This window comes from Gasterosteus aculeatus, chromosome 21 (genome assembly GCF_964276395.1).
Source record: "Gasterosteus aculeatus chromosome 21, fGasAcu3.hap1.1, whole genome shotgun sequence".
Classification (NCBI taxonomy): Eukaryota; Metazoa; Chordata; class Actinopteri; order Perciformes; family Gasterosteidae; genus Gasterosteus; species Gasterosteus aculeatus.
In genome coordinates, this window is record NC_135708.1 from 11930632 (window position 1) to 11950578 (window position 19947).

Sequence of the window (19947 nt, forward strand, 5' to 3'; positions counted from 1 at the left end):
AAGAGGAGCCGCGTGGTACAACAAAAGCCATTTAAGTGACTGTAATTGTTCACGTGCTGTTTTTGTTTTTTTATAGTTTTCACCCCCAGTTGAGAACAGAGAAACGGGGGGAAGGAGCAGTGAATTGGTGCAGTGGTGTGAACATTGCTTTAAAAAATATTTTGCCATTTTACAGAAACTTCCCTCGGCGTTTTCATACCCACGCCACATATTCCAGCCCAGCATCATATCCTCACTAAGAGTGTGTATCTGGATTTCTCTGCGCTATGCGTGTGTGTAGTCGGCGAGCGACGTTTCATTCTTGAATTAAACCAGGCCAGCGCCCCAGAGGACTGCAGGTTAATGTGGCCTATTTCAAGCGATTATTCCTGCATGGTCACAGCATCTCTAGCACACACATCCACACACATTCATTGGGCTTCCAATGATAAATCAGAGCGTGAAAAAGAGGAGAAGCCTCGGGATGCGGTTTACACATTTGTTTGACATGTCTGCTTTTGAAATCAGCCTGCAGATTAAGACGTCACTTTTGTATGTTTTTTCTTTTCTTTTGTTTCTTACATCCTAATGTTCCTGACATTAATACTCTTTAGTGACCTCATGCCTTCTGCTTCTTACCATTTTTTCCTACTTACAAATGTATTTCTACTCTTTTTTTCTTCGTCCTTTATTTCACTTTGTCTTCTTCATGCCCTTCTTCTCTCTTCTTCCTCCATCCTTTCCTCTGACCTTTCCTCCTTGCTTGCTCCCCTTTTGTTCCCCCCTTCCTGGCCGTTTTTTGCCTTTCTACCTTCCTTCCTTGTTTCATTAAAGCTATCTTAGTCCGTATTAATGACTCTGACCACTGGGAATGGCATGAGCTCTGAACGGATGTGGCACTCTTTCTCTTTAATGGCTCATCATCAGAGCGGCAGCTCCGGTAGCGGCTGAGAGATTGGGTGGATTCATTGCCAAGACTATTTGTCAGGTGCATCTAGTAGCCAGGCTGAGCTATTGCTGTTGATAAGGGCTGTTAACATTGTTCCCTCCAGTATCTTTGAAGGAGACGGACATAAATTCTTCAGCAACCATTAATCACTGGGCCATGGTAAAAAACAAGGATATGTTTTCTCAGCTATTAACAGAACTAGACATATATCATGCAAATGCATTTCACATATCACACATTTGGAAACTGTCCTCTGGTTTTGTTTGAGGGGGCAAACCTGCTAACCAGACAAACACGATTGACTGCACGAGCCTCCAAAATCAAGAGTCTCTTCTTAGATATTCTAAATCATTCTTTCTATTTTCTATTTTGTGTCTGTGTAAATTTCTAGCCTAATCTTTGATGTTGGGGCAAATGTTCTCGGTCTGAAGCACCTCGGTCTCTGCCATAGCCTTGTTTTTTCTGCCTCCTCCTCCAAACGAGAATGGTTGCAGATTTTTTGCAGACGAATAATTACTCTCTTGTAACATATCGTATTTTTTATTCTGTCTATTTTTGAAGGTTTCTGTTGATGCCATAAAGATCTAAAGAGACACACACTTTGTTAACATTAGGTTCCTGCAATTAAATCCATGCTTGTTCCCAAAACAAGGGATCAATACACGCCAGAGCAAGGGGTGTGTGTGTGTGTGTGTGTGTGTGTGTGTGTGTGTGTGTGTGTGCGTGCGTGTGTGTGTGTGTGTGTGTGTGTGTGTGTGTGTGTGTGTGTGTGTGTGTGTGTGTGTGTGTGTGTATGTGTTGTTTCTCAAAATCATAGCAGGATTGCTTTCACTTAAAATCGCAGCACTTTAGCACCGGATCTTATTACCAGTGTGAATGTGCACACATACAGCACACGAGCTCAGTAAAAAGGAGAAGATGAAACTTGAAAAGGGCTTTGCATCAAACCATTAAACCGATCTGCTTCCCCCTTTGAATCTGCTGTGTTCCTTCTGTAATGAGATCTGACATGCTAATGAGGGGAAGACAGAACAGAGCCCGACGAAGGAGGGAGAGAAAGAATCAAGCCCCAGAGAGAAGGTAAAGACGGAGAGGACGGAAGAGAGGACGCAGTTCTTGTCCTTCTTGTGACCAGTGGCCAGGAAAGAGCAGGTCACGTATTGAATGGAGAAACTAATAAATCCTGGAAATGAACGAAACACATGTCATCCGAATGGGATTTGCGAATCTAATCATCGTCAGTTGGTCTGTGCACATTCAATTTTGTGGATATAGTCTCAAAGATCTGCGTCTCAATCTCGTTTCTTTCTGCTTTGTGGTGAAAATCGCTTATTAGGTGTGTTTACATATTCAGTGAAATGTGAGGGCTCTCATTGGCAGGCAAATAGTGACTGACCAGACTTCGTTGAGACCATTACGTTGAATATTTCAACATTATTTGTACCTTTTTTTAAACACATACCAAGACGTACGGATACATGTGCATGCATTCATAGGCATTTAGAGACAAACCCTCATAAAATATAAATGTTGTTTCCAAAGGTTTTTCCAAAGTCCACGGTTGAAATAAGTGCAGAATGAGTAGCATGGGGAGTTGACTCAATAGACCTAAATCACCAGTTATTTCCCCGTTTGTAAAGAACTACAGGACCGTTGGACAGTTTCTGTGTCGCTCCCCACGCTGTGTCTGTCGCCGGGTCAGATATCATTTGTTTGGCCGGGATCAATTACAGCTTGGCCCATGATCCTGCTGATCTTTTGATGAACCCACTGGTGTTCAAGCACCATTAAAGACGTTATTTGCTCTCACTTACAAAGGGACGTTCTTCTCTGCTGCAGTCAGCTTTCTGATATAAGGACTAAACTGACAGGCAATGCAAGCAAATACTGGGCCACTTGGTGGTGTGTTCGTGGACAACAGCCCAATTTAGTTTTAATCCAGGTTACTTACGTTGTGGCTTAAACTTGTGCAGTATTTGCAGTGAGATTTTTTGCTGAAGCCTCAGAAAGCTTTAATTACCAACTCAAAGCATCTGACTCGCTCCACACATCAGCACAAATTATTTCCCTTGCGAGAACATATGGCACCTTCTGAATGTAGGTTTAAGTGAAGTTGATGCTAGTGACCCCGTGTCCCCCGTCTCCCGGTGTGTCGCACGCACACATACAGACACACCGCCGTCCTCAAATACTGTGCATGCGTGCGGAAAGCATTCACACAAGCTCGCACTATATCCACACATTGTACTCGCGTCCCATGCCATCTTAGTTTACATGATTAGCATATTCTCTGTTTTATCAGCAGTAATGAATCCATACCTTGAGAAAGAAGTGTTCATTTGTGTTTTATCCTCAGAGATCACACACCGATGCGCTGGAAGTCAGCACAAAATCACCAATGACTGTTATTATCAAATGGAAAACCTTCATATCTGTTGTTCAAATTGGTTTTCATCAATAGATTCACAGTATATCCTTGCATACATTGGTGAATACGACCAAGGTTTTGATTTCTTTCTTCTATACTAGAAACTAACTCAAATGTAATCATTAGTAAGTCATGTTTCCGTCAAGTCTATCGCTCTTATCTTACTTGGGGTTATCTATACAGAAAGGCTCCCGTTTTACAGTGTTTTTTTTTGTCTTTATGCCTTAAATCAGTGTGAAAATCCTACCTGGTCACATTGCAAGTAGGATAAAGAGGCACGCAGACTTTCCTGGCAAAAGCGAAAAGTCACGATAACTTCTATTATAAACAAATTGATTCAAAATGTTACCTAAGACAAAGAGGTAAGAAAGAAACATACATAGCTTAATTGCTATGTTAGTTAGCTGAATTAGTTACACATATACAGTGTATGTATATCATTTCATACTGTAGATACTGTGTATACATCCTTTGGTTGTCCTTCAGCAGCATGAACACTTAGCAGCCGCTGGCCTGAGGCCCCTGCTGTGTCTAAGTGGCGTGGCCAGCGAAAGACACGGCACCTTGACTCATAAAGCCAAGTGTCTGACAGCTCCCACGCTGCCCAACGCTGGATACTGAAATTGCAAAATGGTGTTTGTGCGTGTGCCTGTGTGCATGTGTGTGTGTGTGTGTTCAAGTGTGTTCTCCAGTGCTTTCAGCTCAGGAACATCAAGAGCTGTGTGTTGGCCAGGAGGATCTCCCAGGGATAAACAGGGAGAAACGTAATCCTTGCTCTCCCCAACTTTCATGCAGCGTGTGTGTGTGTGTGTGTGTGTGTGTGTGTGTGTGTGCGTGCTTCACCCGTGGTTTCCGTAGGCAAGGTTGGCTGTTCATGCTGTTCTATTACCCTAAAGCATTAGAAAAAGATGTGTTACAGGCATGCCTATTTACTCCGTGTCAATCACTTGCGTATTCTAAAACCGTGTGTCGGTGCGTGCGCATGCGGGCGCGCGCGTGCGTGTGTGAGAGGGATAGGGACTGCGAGGGGTTTTGTGTAATCGTGCTGAGCGCTGAAGCGTGTCGAGAGAAAGGACATGTCCTCAGCTCTGATCACATAGTCTACTACAACCACAATGGAGGGAGAGAGATAGAGAGACGGAAGGGAGGAAGGTGAGGGCGGAGGGGAGGCAACAACAGCAAAAGGGGGGTTTGAAAGAGAAGGTCTCAGAGGGGACGGGGAAAGAGAAGACGGATGGAGGGGTGGCGTGCAATGGAAGAATGAGAAGTATGAACATCGGCTGATTGGGGGGGTGATCGGGTTTGATCACCCTATTTCTCATCCCCCGGCTCTCCTTGTCTCAGCGGCTCTTTGCTAGCCGCCCCCCCCCCCCTTCAGCCGGCTGGCTAATTGCAGACGTATCAGTGTGTCAACAGCCATTTGTTTACTCTACTTCGAAGCGAGGGAATACAAAGACACACCCGCCCTTGTGTTTTCTTCTCCCGACACTATTTAACTCCACCAGAGCATTCGGTGGGAGAAGTGTTAGTGGAGCGCGTGTCCCTGCGCATTTCATGTATAAACGGCAAGGGGCTTCATGACTTGTCTTTTAATTCACGAATGACACTGTCACTCTTATATATACAGATGCTTTTCTGTGTTCTTTCCATGGACCTGAGCCCCAAATTCTAAACTGTTTTGTAATATTTAAAGCTAAAGACTGATCTAAAACCGTAACTGTTTGCAATGCAATAATAAAATCTTCACACATGCACAGGGAATAAATTCACCGTTACACAAATGTATGCATAAACAGGCACCCACTCGCTGGATTCTGCCTCGCCATATTGCCCCCGAGGGTGAAGTCACCGTCCTGAACACACCATTAACGGAGACAACGATCACCTCAGCAGCAGCAGAAGAAAGGGAGAACAGACATTAAGATTGTAGAAAGAAAGAAGATGAAATGCAAAAAGTGTTGTGCTGACGCTGAATACAAAGTGAAAACAAAATAAAAATGACTCAAACAGTCATTTAACATGTTGGGGGGGGATTTCTTTTGTCTTCAGTCTCTCTCTGTTATTTGTAATTTACTGTTTTGTTCACGTTTTACAGCTTGCAACCAATAGGATCCCTATTCAGTGCTTACAGCAAAGGCTATTAAAATAATTTGACACGCCATTTTTATGTTTTTCCTCTCTCCTCTTTTTACTCTTCTGCCTCCCCCTCTGTGGCTCAGGGGTTCATCCTATTCGGGTGTCAAGTGTCTCAGTGAGCGCACACTGACTCCGGTGGTGTTAGGCCCGAAGCCCCGGCTACTAATGAGACGTTCTGAAGGACAGACACCCCACAGACACCATGCAAAGAGCACAGAAAAGACTGGGATTTGCTGCTGATTGGAGCAACTCTGCTTCATTACCCTCCTATGCCCTCGGTTCTATTCGGCTGTGTGTCCCTAACTTCACGGCCTCTTGTTCCAAACCTTCCTCCCTTTGCTTTGGCTTCAGCTTCAACCCCCATCTCTCAGCTGATTTTATTCTTGTCTTTCTGTGTCCCTGCCTGATCCTTTAGATCTTTAGGGCATTGACTGAAGAGCTCACACAGCTTTTAGCCTCATGGGCTTTTCAAGGCAGAGCTTGGAAGTTACATTTTTTCAAAGTCTGGCTGGCTTTTTTTTTTTTTTTTGTTGTAACCTGATTATAGCGTCAAGAAAAAAAGATATGCTAATGTTGTTGCATCATCCAAAGGGTTCCTTGTGCCTCTGGTGGGCCGACTAATGCGGTTTACTGGAGTCGGTGATGAGAATTTCAAAGAGAGCTTTGAACGACGATTGTTAAAGATGCAACAAATAGGTAGAAGGAATCAGACATGTGTAAGAGGGTTGTGAAGGTCAAGCAAATACCACCACTCAAGACTCTGGTCACATAACAATGAGTCCTCATATTCACACAACCACCATCCTTTTGTTTTTGGTTGTTCGTAGAGGGACTTAAATAATGTATTAATGTGCATGTACTTTTTTGCTGAGGCACCGAACACATGGCCACATATTGATTTGAAGGCTCCGTGATTAATCACATACCGTCTGAAGATGGTGTTTATGTAAGTTGCGTACATGCGTGTCATCCGTGTACACGTACAGCACCTTGGTTCTAATGACGGATGATGCCGTCTGTCTCAGTGCTTTCACAGCCAAAGATACGAGGCCCCCAGACGTACATTAACACCTTGATACATCAGCGATCCGGCGCTCTGACGCGACAGGGAGGGGAGGTGACAGCCACTGCGCCCCTGCCGTCCGCTTACATACAATGAGCAAATCCCGATGTCATTTCAATCTCACTCTAAAGAGACATAGTGTGGTGTTTTGCTTTATTTTGTTGATGTATTTTTTTGTCTCCGGTTGAGGTTTTTGCAATCGTCCCCATGGTGCCTGAAAAGAGGCTTACGAGCGAGGTTGATGTTTTTCATTACATAGGAACGGCAGGCTAATGAGTCATTTGAGTGACAAAACTAACTTTTGAAACTAATGTTTTGCCAGGAGTAGAACTATTGCATTTTGCTCTTTCTGTTTGTTTAAACACATTTACTATAGAAGATATTAGTGAACTATAATTTGTATTATTGGTTAAAAACATAACTATTGTACGGTTTCCCAAAAATCCACAGAAAATAAATTGCTATTTTTTGTTGTATACATTGTTTATGTTCACAAAACTCAAACTTTTGCTAAACAACTGTTGTCTACTTTTCTATTTTCCTCTCTGCAATCAATCCCTCTGTTGAACATTGACCCTTGTCGTTAATCCGTGGCATGTGGCCGACATTTGTCCCCCCATATGATGATGCTCTTCCCAAAAACCTGTTCATCTCTGTGCGTTTCTGCTTCTCCTTTCCTCTCCTCTCTCTTCTTCTCTCATCTGCTGTGCTTCTCCCTCCGCTTTTCCATTTGTCTCTTCCTCTTCCTCCTCTGTCCCCTCCTCCCGCCCTGCAGACCTTACCCAGCGTGTCCATGACCAGATCCTAAGTTATGTCCTCTGTCCCTACTTTCCCGTCCTAGCTCCCTCTTCCCCCGGTGTCGACTCCGCCCCTTTGCAGCGTACAGCAAGTCATGGCACCGGGACAGGGAACTACAGCCGCGGCGGGACCAACAACTACGCCACGGTGGGACCGGGCTACACCTTGAGCGGAGGCAGCGGAGACGTGTATGGCTCGGACCCCTATGTGGCGGACCCCTATCGCACCCTGCAGTACTGCCCCGCAGTGGTGGAATCGCCCTACAGCAAGTCTGGACCAGCCCTGCCACCTGAAGGCAACCTGCAGCGCTCACCTTCCATCGACTCCATCCAGAAAGACCCCAGGTAGGGTGGAGAGTGGTGTGTGTGTGTGTGTGTGTGTCTGTCTGTGTGTGTGTGTTTCATGGGGTTCACTGGACCACATAACGTGCACTTACATTCAATAGCTTGAGCCTCACGTTAACCTCAACTCTAACCATTACACACAAAAGTCCTCCTGCACCAAGAGGTACAAGATAATAGCGATATATGTACTGTATACCGGTATGCATTGGAATAACTGTGATAGCAGCTACAGGTACAGGACCCACAGTACTCACCCAACCCCCACACGCCACACCAAGTTTCTTTAAAGGCTCTCTCTTAGACTGTTTCTCCTTGCACCGGAGGTAGAATGAAACACGATGCGGAAAGGCTGTTTTTTAATTGATATGTCCATGAGTTTAGAAGCTATCCAGACACCAGCACCCTGCACAGCAATTTAATAAATGGTCAAAGAGGTCTGACTCCTTTGTTTTAGGAGAAAACTGCTACTCGGGCTTTACTTTGAACATCATTCACAACTTCCTCCATTTAACAAACTTTTTGACTTTTCACTTGAATATTCCAAGATGTCTTTGTGTGGCCAGTTCCTGATTAGTATTGACCCGATCGTCACTGTGATGCTTACGCAGTGGTGAGGTGCTCCACTCGTCTTTGGGGCTGGAGTTGAAAGGCAGTGGCGGATTTAAGACATTTGGGGCCCAAGGCAAAGGCAGGCATGGGGCCCTCTGAAATGAGAAGATTTTGGTTCATCTGATCGATAGCCGCGTGGGGCTGTACTTTCTGCTATAGGTTGCGCCGAGCATCCATATATGCAATGTGCTCAGCAGACTTTTCATGCTGTCTCAGGTGGGCTGAAATATTTTTCCAATCATTAAACCCATCCTCACTCAGCTGATTGCTTCTTTCTCTGTTTCCAAATAGGCGGCAGCAAAAACAAATAACAGTCCTTCTTTTCACTGTAGACAAGCCAGGATCTGCATATCTGTTCTCCATTTTTCATCTGCATGTAGTTGCATGCTGGTAATTCTGTTCCCGTCTTCATTCCTCGGGAAGATCTTGTCCTTCACCTGAAGTGGTCCTCTCTCCACTATTGAGCAGCGTGCACTATCCGACAGCTGTTTTGGCCAGAGTGCTGGATCATTTTCTAGAAGTACAGTGGATGATGCTGGAGAGCTCTCACAGCCCATCCCTGTCTCATTCTGAAAGCAAATACAAAACACAGTATAAGGCTTTTACCTTTTTGGTGAAATGCACAGTATATTTACTAATGTAGACATTGTAGACTTCAATTTTGTCTGCTCTGCTGTATCTGACGTAAATGTTTGGTTTTCTTCCTTCTTCCTCCTCTTTTCAGCACCGCTGGGGTAGCTTCGCTTCATCCATGTGATACTCTCCAGTTACGGTCTTTCGCCACTTCGCGCCGTTAGGTTTTCGTTTTGGCCGTTTCTTGGATCCGTTCTGCACATGCGCAGTAAAGATGGACTGATCCAATGTAGTGGACACTGAAGGGTGGGCCCCGACACACACATAATACGATACAAGTGTATGATGATTTTTACGCCGCTTGATGATTCACTATCGGAGATGAAAACTAAAAATAGCCCTCTAATTCATGTGTGGTGTAGAACCACTTGTAGTACTAATGTCAGTATTGGAGTAGCAGTAGTACTACTACAAGTACTAGTCATTGTAGTAGTAGTATTTGAAAGAGCAATACGTTTTTTTTTTAAAACAGCTTAATTCTGAGCTTCATAGTTGAGGTACAGATAGTCATTGAGGCTTTTTCTTTTTTTTGAGGCGAGTTGGAGTTGTTGCTCCTTCAAGAGAGAGAGAGAAAGGGACAGAAAGATGTTTGTATTTTTTAAATTTTTTATGTATTTACTAAACAAACAAACAACAACAAACACATTATATGGTGAGATTTTGGTCCAATCCACAAGGGAAGAGAAGAAAGGGAGAGGGAGCGATGTCCTTTCACGTGTCGGTCCGTCTACTGCGCGGCTGCGTCAGGTGGCTCCACTGGTCGTCCACCGCTGTTCACCTGTGTAAAGGGGAGGGGGAAGGGAAATAGGGGGGGGGAAGAAAAGAAAGGGAGAGGGAGCGATGTCCTTTCACGTGTCGGTTCGTCTACTGCACGGCTGCGTCAGGTTTCTCCACTGGTCGTCCAACGCTGTTCACCTGTATAAAGGGGAGGGGAAAGGGAAAGGGGAAGGGAAATGGGGAGGGGAGGGGGAAGGGATGGAAGGGATATGGGGAGGGGAGGGAAGAAAGGGAGAGGGAGCGATGTCCTTTCACGAGTCGGTCCGTCTACTGCACGGCTGCGTCAGGTTGCTCCACTGATCGTCCAACGCTGTTCACCTGTGTAAAGGGGAGGGGGAAGGGAAATAGGGAGGGGAGGGGGAAGGGAAATAGGGAGGGGAGGGGGAAGGGGAATAGGGAGGGGAGGGGGAAGGGAAATGGGGAGGGGAGGGGGAAGGGAAATGGGGAGGGGAGGGGAAGGGAAATGGGGAGGGGAAGGGGAAGGAAAATAGGGAGGGGAGGGGCAAGGAAAATGGGGAGGGGAAGGGAAGAAAGGGGGAGGGAGCGATGTCCTTTCACGAGTCGGTCCGTCTACTGCGCGGCTGCGTCAGGTGGCTCCACTGGTCCTCCACCGCTGTTCACCTGTGTAAAGGGGAGGCGGAAGGGGAAGGGAAATAGGGGGGGGGAAGAGAAGAAAGGGAGAGGGAGCGATGTCCTTTCACGTGTCGGTTCGTCTACTGCACGGCTGCGTCAGGTGGCTCCACTGGTCGTCCAACGCTGTTCACCTGTGTAAAGAGGAGGGGGAAGGGAAAGGGGAAGGGAAATGGGGAGGGGAGGGGGAAGGGAAATGGGGAGGGGGAAGGGAAGGAAGGGATATGGGGAGGGGAGGGAAGGAAGGGATATGGGGAGGGGAGGGAAGGAAGAGATATGGGGAGGGGAGGGAAGAAAGGGATATGGGGAGGGGAGGGAAGAAAGGGATATGGGGAGGGGAGGGAAGAAAGGGAGAGGGAGCGATGTCCTTTCACGAGTCGGTCCGTCTACTGCACGGCTGCGTCAGGTGGCTCCACTGATCGTCCAACGCTGTTCACCTGTGTAAAGGGGAGGGGGAAGGGAAATAGGGGGGGGAGGGGGAAGGGAAATGGGGAAGGGAAATGGGGAAGGGAAATAGGGAGGGGAGGGGGAAGGGAAATGGGGAGGGGTGGGGGAAGGGAAATGGGGAAGGGAAGAAAGGGAGAGGGAGCGATGTCCTTTCACGAGTCGGTCCGTCTACTGCGCGGCTGCGTCAGGTGGCTCCACTGGTCGTCCAACGCTGTTCACCTGTGTAAAGGGGAGGGGGAAGGGAAATAGGGAGGGGAGGGGCTAGGGAAGGGAAGGGAAGAAAGGGAGGGAGAGGGAGCGATGTCCTTTCACAAGTCGGTCCGTCTACTGCACGGCTGCGTCAGGTTGCTCCACTGATCGTCCAACGCTGTTCACCTGTGTAAAGGGGAGGGGGAAGGGAAATAGGGAGGGGCTGGGGAAGGGAAATAGGGAGGGGAGGGGCTGGGGAAGGGAAATAGGGAGGGGAGGGGCTAGGGAAGGGAAGGGAAGAAAGGGAGGGAGAGGGAGCGATGTCCTTTCACGAGTCGGTCCGTCTACTGCACGGCTGCGTCAGGTTGCTCCACTGATCGTCCAACGCTGTTCACCTGTGTAAAGGGGAGGGGGAAGGGAAATGGGGAGGGGTGGGGGAAGGGAAATGGGGAAGGGAAGGGGGAAGGGAAATGGGGAAGGGAAGAAAGGGAGAGGGAGCGATGTCCTTTCACGAGTCGGTCCGTCTACTGCACGGCTGCGTCAGGTTGCTCCACTGATCGTCCAACGCTGTTCACCTGTGTAAAGGGGAGGGGGAAGGGAAATGGGGAAGGGGAGGGGGAAGGGAAATGGGGAAGGGAAGGGAAGAAAGGGAGAGGGAGCGATGTCCTTTCACGAGTCGGTCCGTCTACTGCACGGCTGCGTCAGGTTGCTCCACTGATCGTCCAACGCTGTTCACCTGTGTAAAGGGGAGGGGGAAGGGAAATAGGGAGGGGAGGGGAAAGGGAAATGGGGAGGGGAGGGGGAAGGGAAATGGGGAGGGGAAGGGAAGAAAGGGAGAGATGTCCTTTCACGAGTCGGTCCGTCTACTGCACGGCTGCGTCAGGTTGCTCCACTGATCGTCCAACGCTGTTCACCTGTGTAAAGGGGAGGGGGAAGGAAAATAGGGAGGGGAGGGGGAAGGAAAATAGGGAGGGGAGGGGGAAGGGAATTGGGGAAGGGGAGGGGGAAGGGAAATGGGGAAGGGAAGGGAAGAAAGGGAGAGGGAGCGATGTCCTTTCACGTGTCGGTTCGTCTACTGCACGGCTGCGTCAGGTGGCTCCACTGGTCGTCCAACGCTGTTCACCTGTGTAAAGGGGAGGGGGAAGGGAAAGGGGAAGGGAAATGGGGAGGGGAGGGGAAGGGAAATGGGGAGGGGAGGGGGAAGGGATATGGGGAGGGGAGGGGGAAGGGAAGGAAGGGAAATGGGGAGGGTAGGGAAGAAAGGGAGAGGGAGCGATGTCCTTTCACGAGTCGGTCCTACTGCACGGCTGCGTCAGGTTGCTCCACTGATCGTCCAACGCTGTTCACCTGTGTAAAGGGGAGGGGGAAGGGAAATAGGGAGGGGAGGGGGAAGGGAAATAGGGAGGGGAGGGGGAAGGGAAATAGGGAGGGGAAGGGAAGAAAGGGAGAGGGAGCAATGTCCTTTCACGAGTCGGTCCGTCTACTGCACGGCTGCGTCAGGTGGCTCCACTGATCGTCCAACGCTGTTCACCTGTGTAAAGGGGAGGGGGAAGGGAAATAGGGAGGGGAGGGGCTAGGGAAGGGAATAAAGGGAGGGAGAGGGAGCGATGTCCTTTCACGAGTCGGTCCGTTTACTGCACGGCTGCGTCAGGTTGCTCCACTGATCGTCCAACGCTGTTCACCTGTGTAAAGGGGAGGGGGAAGGAAAATAGGGAGGGGAGGGGGAAGGGAAATGGGGAGGGGAGGGGGAAGGGAAATGGGGAAGGGAAGGGAAGAAAGGGAGAGGGAGCGATGTCCTTTCACGAGTCGGTCCGTCTACTGCACGGCTGCGTCAGGTTGCTCCACTGATCGTCCAACGCTGTTCACCTGTGTAAAGGGGAGGGGGAAGGGAAATAGGGAGGGGAGGGGGAAGGAAAATAGGGAGGGGAGGGGGAAGGGAATTGGGGAAGGGGAGGGGGAAGGGAAATGGGGAAGGGAAGGGAAGAAAGGGAGAGGGAGCGATGTCCTTTCACGAGTCGGTCCGTCTACTGCACGGCTGCGTCAGGTTTCTCCACTGATCGTCCAACGCTGTTCACCTGTGTAAAGGGGAGGGGGAAGGGAAGAGGGGAGGGGGAAGGGAAATGGGGAAGGGGAGGGGGAATGGAAATGGGGAAGGGAAGGGAAGAAAGGGAGAGGGAGCGATGTCCTTTCACGAGTCGGTCCGTCTACTGCACGGCTGCGTCAGGTTGCTCCACTGATCGTCCAACGCTGTTCACCTGTGTAAAGGGGAGGGGGAAGGGAAATAGGGGGGGGAGGGGGAATGGAAATGGGGAGGGGGAAGGGAAATGGGGAGGGGAAGGGAAGAAAGGGAGAGGGAGCGGTGTCCTTTCACGAGTCGGTCCGTCTACTGCACGGCTGCGTCAGGTTGCTCCACTGATCGTCCAACGCTGTTCACCTGTGTAAAGGGGAGGGGGAAGGGAAATAGGGGGGGGAGGGGGAATGGAAATGGGGAGGGGGAAGGGAACTGGGGAGGGGAAGGGAAGAAAGGGAGAGGGAGCGATGTCCTTTCAGGTGTCGGTTCGTCTACTGCACGGCTGCGTCAGGTTTCTCCACTGATCGTCCAACGCTGTTCACCTGTGTAAAGGGGAGGGGGAAGGGAAGAGGGGAGGGGGAAGGGAAATGGGGAAGGGGAGGGGGAATGGAAATGGGGAAGGGAAGGGAAGAAAGGGAGAGGGAGCGATGTCCTTTCACGAGTCGGTCCGTCTACTGCACGGCTGCGTCAGGTTGCTCCACTGATCGTCCAACGCTGTTCACCTGTGTAAAGGGGAGGGGGAAGGGAAATAGGGAGGGGGAAGGGAAATGGGGAAGGGAGGGAAGGGAAATGGGGAAGGGAAGGGAAGAAAGGGAGGGAGAGGGAGCGATGTCCTTTCACGAGTCGGTCCGTCTACTGCACGGCTGCGTCAGGTTTCTCCACTGATCGTCCAACGCTGTTCACCTGTGTAAAGGGGAGGGGGAAGGGAAGAGGGGAGGGGGAAGGGAAATGGGGAAGGGGAGGGGGAATGGAAATGGGGAAGGGAAGGGAAGAAAGGGAGAGGGAGCGATGTCCTTTCACGAGTCGGTCCGTCTACTGCACGGCTGCGTCAGGTTGCTCCACTGATCGTCCAACGCTGTTCACCTGTGTAAAGGGGAGGGGGAAGGGAAATAGGGGGGGGAGGGGGAATGGAAATGGGGAGGGGGAAGGGAAATGGGGAGGGGAAGGGAAGAAAGGGAGAGGGAGCGGTGTCCTTTCACGAGTCGGTCCGTCTACTGCACGGCTGCGTCAGGTTGCTCCACTGATCGTCCAACGCTGTTCACCTGTGTAAAGGGGAGGGGGAAGGGAAATAGGGGGGGGAGGGGGAATGGAAATGGGGAGGGGGAAGGGAAATGGGGAGGGGAAGGGAAGAAAGGGAGAGGGAGCGATGTCCTTTCAGGTGTCGGTTCGTCTACTGCGCGGCTGCGTCAGGTTTCTCCACTGATCGTCCAACGCTGTTCACCTGTGTAAAGGGGAGGGGGAAGGGAAGAGGGGAGGGGGAAGGGAAATGGGAAAGGGGAGGGGGAATGGAAATGGGGAAGGGAAGGGAAGAAAGGGAGAGGGAGCGATGTCCTTTCACGAGTCGGTCCGTCTACTGCACGGCTGCGTCAGGTTGCTCCACTGATCGTCCAACGCTGTTCACCTGTGTAAAGGGGAGGGGGAAGGGAAATAGGGAGGGGGAAGGGAAATGGGGAAGGGAGGGAAGGGAAATGGGGAAGGGAAGGGAAGAAAGGGAGGGAGAGGGAGCGATGTCCTTTCACGAGTCGGTCCGTCTACTGCACGGCTGCGTCAGGTTTCTCCACTGATCGTCCAACGCTGTTCACCTGTGTAAAGGGGAGGGGGAAGAGGGGAGGGGGAAGGGAAATGGGGAAGGGGAGGGGGAATGGAAATGGGGAAGGGAAGGGAAGAAAGGGAGAGGGAGCGATGTCCTTTCACGAGTCGGTCTGTCTACTGCACGGCTGCGTCAGGTTGCTCCACTGATCGTCCAACGCTGTTCACCTGTGTAAAGGGGAGGGGGAAGGGAAATAGGGAGGGGAGGGGGAAGGGAAATGGGGAGGGGGAAGGGAAATGGGGAGGGGAGGGAAGGGAAATGGGGAAGGAAGGGAAATGGGGAAGGGAAGGGAAGAAAGGGAGGGAGAGGGAGCGGTGTCCTTTCACGAGTCGGTCCGTCTACTGCACGGCTGCGTCAGGTTGCTCCACTGATCGTCCAACGCTGTTCACCTGTGTAAAGGGGAGGGGGAAGGGAAATAGGGGGGGGAGGGGGAATGGAAATTGGGAGGGGGAAGGGAAATGGGGAGGGGAAGGGAAGAAAGGGAGAGGGAGCGATGTCCTTTCAGGTGTCGGTTCGTCTACTGCACGGCTGCGTCAGGTTGCTCCACTGATCGTCCAACGCTGTTCACCTGTGTAAAGGGGAGGGGGAAGGGAAATAGGGGGGGGAGGGGGAATGGAAATGGGGAGGGGGAAGGGAAATGGGGAGGGGAAGGGAAGAAAGGGAGAGGGAGCGATGTCCTTTCAGGTGTCGGTTCGTCTACTGCACGGCTGCGTCAGGTGGCTCCACTGGTCGTCCATTGCTGTTCACCTGTGTGAGAAAAAGACAGACACTTCAGCCTGTGTCTGAGTTGCCACGGGAACGTCACCCTATCATTGTCTCCCAAAATGAAGCATGAAGAGTGAATATTGTGGGATTTTGAACCAGATTCTGATGCTGCTCTCTCCTTTAGCTCTCCATCTCCACTTTAACTGGTGCCATACACACTCATGTCAATCTCAGAAACTGAAAAACTAATCTGTGATATTGGAAAAAGTCCAAAAGCTGAATTTTATTTTTGTAGTTAAAGAGTAACAGTTGTAATAGCTGAAGATTTGAAGGAGGAGAAGCAACTCAAAATATGCACGGAAATGGAAAGAAGAGAAAAATACCGCTTAGAAGAACAATACAACGGTTTAACATTTACTGGAATGCTTAAACGGCATTCAAACAAATATGAAATGGTCGAGAAGCCACACAAAACCCAGAGAATGTGACTACTATTTTGTGACACCTACCTTATCCTTAAGGTGAGTAACGAAACACCGTGTTTGTGATTTTTGCCCTGTGGATTATTTGCACCAACTGAGGGCGTTGGTGAACCAATTGAGGGCATTGGTGGTCGTTTCTGCTGTCTCTTGGAATAGCTGGTTTCCTCAATCCTTTAATAACGGGCAATGTTACTGAGTCATCCCACTTTGGCACAGATTTCTTTGGAATAGTTGTCTGCTGTTGGCTACCTGTGCCTTTCTTCTGTGGAATTGGTGGAATCGGTGGTAAAACACTTGTTTGTGGTGTTGCTTGTACACGCGTAGTTGGGCGTCTAGAAGGGGGATTGACAGCTGGATCTTTAGGTGCTGACGTTTGGGGAATTGTCGGTAGACGTTTTTCTGGTGTCTTCTTGGCGTCATGAATGGTTCCTTTACTTTGCTTTTGACTTGTAGCTGGTAATAAACATGGTAGTCTTGTCTTGGGTATTATTTTTCTTTCTTCCTTTGGTTTTTCTGTTCTTGCTGGCGTTGGTTCACTGCGTTCTTTAGGTTTTTGGGGTGACACGCTGCTGGCATTTTCTGGCTTCCCCCTCGTGCCGATTGGTAGATTCTTCTTGAATTTTGGGGGATTGACAGCTGGATCTTTAGGTGCTGACGTTTGGGGAATTGTCGGTAGACGTTTTTCTGGTGTCTTCTTGGCGTCGCGAATGGTTCCTTTACCTTGCTTTTGATTTGCAGCTGGTGGTAACCATGGTGGTCTTGTCTTGGGGATTATTTTTCTTTCTTCCTTTGGTCTTTTTGTTCTTGCTGGCGTTGGTTCACTGCGTTCTTTAGGTTTTTGTGGTAACACGCTGCTGGCATTTTGTGGCTTCCCCCTCGTGCCGATTGGTAGATTCTTCCTGGATTTCGGGGGCACATCTGCTGGAGCTTTAGGTGATAACTTTCGTGGTGTTGTTTTCTGTGTGTGTGTTTCCGGTGTCTTGTCGGCAACAGCAGGGGTAAAAGGTACAGGTTTCTTTTCTTTAACCCCAGTTGATGGTGCATGTTCATTGATTGCAGATTCCAAATCTGGGAAGAGAAAAACATTTTAGAAAAATAAAATTAGTACACAAGATTTAGCAATAACAATTTTCCAGCTCCAAGCCCTTAACTACATTACATTACAGGTCATTTAGCAGACGCTTTTATCCAAAGCGACTTACATTACACTTTAAAACAATGGCTTTTTCACATTTTTGCCCGGGGAGTAATTTGGGGTTAGGTGTCTTGCTCAGGGACACTTCATCATGGAACATTGGGCAGCCTGGACTCAAACTACTAACCTTGTGCTTCCCAGCACACCTTCTCTAACCCCTGCACCACGACGACCCTTACTACATGTCAGTACTTAGATACCAAGCACGATCGGAGCAATTAAGAATAGCATCACATTTTTAAGAATGACCTTTAAACCAAGGTTTATTTTCACTTTATGTTCCTCACTTTCTGAAATTTTCACATTCTATAAACAAAACATACGATAACCTAAACATCATGTTTTATATATTTAGACAGTATCTTACCACGAGCCTCTTGGAATCGAAAGCACATTTCCACTGGATTGCTTTCAGTTTTAGAGCCTCTTGTTTGGTTGAGCTCTGACGTATACTCCACTAAAAAGTCTGGCATGTCGGCAGGATGTGCGGAGATTGTAGCTCTGGCCATACACTCGACCAAGCTTTTCAGTCCTTTCGGCGGCTGGCGGGCCATCTTTGAGTCTTTGAGAATCCCTCTGCAATGTAAAGTTGATGTGTTCACGCTGAGTGGGGATCCAAAATAAGCTCTGATAATCTATCCTTCCACATTCTACATTCTGTATGGAGAATTCTCTGTGATGTCATAGAATGTTCTACATTCTGCTCCGTGTTCTATTGGTTGGAGCCCCTTTTTCTTCTTCTCAAACTGATGATTATAAAAGTAATATTTTCTTGAGAAAACAGTTGTAAACATGTGGTTAATGTTGTGACATGAAACTACGTTATTATGTTCAGACAACAGAACTACCTGATTGGGTTTAGGAAAAAATTATGGTTTGGGTTAAAATAATGAAATAACGTCCTAGCCATATATTTTGACATAAATATGCAGTCAAAAGTTTGGACACACTCACTTAATTAAATGGGAACATTTGTCCAAATCTTTGACTGGTATTGTATAAATATACTGTATACAGTATGTAGCATCTACTGCTGCTACTACGGTGACCACTACTACATTTATTTTGTATGACTGTTACTATTAGTAACAGTAATTGAAGTATTAAACTATGAAAATTATCATATGCTTATTTAGTAGGGGTGTAACGATTCACTCACTGAATCGATTAATCGATTTATATTCCTGCGATCCAACTGAATCGATCTGTGCTCCGCAAATCAGCATTCCGGATGACATATATCGATTACAAATTGATTGAAATGGTACATAATCGATTGTATCGATACTTGGAAACTGCACATTGGATTTAAGTACAAAAACGGCATGGATGCGTGTTTTTTTTTTTTTTTTAGCACTTTAGACTAGGGTGGCCTTTCGTCCGGCTTTTACGGGGCATTGAAAATGGCACTTCATTCAAATAAAAGGTTAATACATTTGCCTTTAATTGTTGTTTTCTTGTTCATAATATCCATAATTAATTTAAACCTCATTTCCTTACAAGAAACAACAGGGATCTCAGAAACTTTGCCTACTGGCCACTGGCCAGTAAAGTTACTGAATCCTTTTGATAAAATAACTAAAAAGGTCCGCCTTTTGACATATTACCTCATTGGTTTAATACGTATTGGCTAAAAATGTGTGTCAAAATAAGTAATGTGTGTCAAAATAAGTAATTTCATTGGTTACATTTTCGTGTGTTGACTTATCAACAACCAACTCTCCCAACCCCAAATCAAGGACACTTCGCGGGCTGACGGGGGGGGGGGGTGCTAGCGGTCGGCGGCCGGGCTGTCTATCCTTTCGCAGTGTAAAAGGACAAACTACTACTGTATCTCACTGCTCATCTCTCACCTCACATGCTCCGCTCTGGCCCCGGCACCCGCGCGCTGTCAGAATGTCATACAACTCAGTCCTGTTCATGTTAATTAGCATCAAAAACATTATTAGACCTATGTAATCTGAATTGGAACGGCACGTTGTCATGAGCTGTATCTTATATATTTCTTAGTAGCTATGTGGTATGTGTATGCACCCTTGTGTAATCTGGTGGAAAAACATAGTACAATTTAAAACCGGATCATACTAAACAAATATCTGCTTGTGTGTCCCCGTGTATGCAAAGTGTCCTTTTTCACGTGAAGGAAATGGCCACCCTACTTTGGACACGTTAAACGTTACTCGATTCGGTCTGCCTGTCTGTGACGTCATCAGTACGCAGCGGCAGCCGCGCGAAACTCGGCAGCAGCAGGTAACTCCAGCTCTGCAGACGCCTCAGGCCTCGCCAGCACCAAACTCAACATCACAGTAACAATTTCCAAGTTTATCTGTAAAGACATGCGAGCCTACAATGTGGTTGAAAATCCGGAGTTCTGTGAATTGATCCAAACATTGTGTAATTATTGTGTAATGTTTACATTGAAAATGGCACTTCATTCAAATAAAAGGTTAATACATTTGCCATTGTTGTTTTCTTGTTTATAATATCCATAATTAATTTAAACCTGATTTCCTTACAAGAAACAACAGGGATCTCAGAAACTTTGCCTGCACTGTCCAGTAAAGTTACTGAATCGATTTTAAGTCACTGAATCGAATTGAATCGTTCTAAATTAACCCAGATCGTCCATGAATCGAATAGGCAACCATGAATCGTGATTCGAATCGAATCGTTGTTAAAATTAATCGTTACACCCCTATTAT

The 19947-nt window shown here is 48.0% G+C and overlaps 2 protein-coding genes across 9 annotated transcripts in view; one reads left to right on the plus strand and one right to left on the minus strand.

Moving 5' to 3' along the window:
* The window catches only part of ctnnd2a (catenin (cadherin-associated protein), delta 2a), a 195364-nt gene that overhangs the window by 93918 nt on the left and 81499 nt on the right, over positions 1-19947 (plus strand). For 6 of the 8 annotated variants that reach the window (XM_078095732.1, XM_078095734.1, XM_078095735.1 and 3 more), the window contains one exon: positions 7331-7697. In XM_078095732.1, coding sequence (XP_077951858.1) covers positions 7331-7697 — 367 coding nt within the window. The remainder of the gene's footprint in view (positions 1-7330; positions 7698-19947) is intronic. The other 2 variants (XM_078095733.1, XM_078095737.1) reach the window with 1 other exon arrangement.
* LOC120811633 (uncharacterized) lies at positions 15838-18073 on the minus strand. Its single transcript, XM_040167176.2, has 2 exons — positions 17613-18073; positions 15838-17118 (listed from the first exon to the last, which is right to left on the minus strand). The coding sequence occupies exons 1-2, from the start codon at positions 17797-17799 to the stop codon at positions 16085-16087; spliced, it is 1221 nt and encodes a 406-aa protein (XP_040023110.2). The 5' UTR covers positions 17800-18073; the 3' UTR covers positions 15838-16084.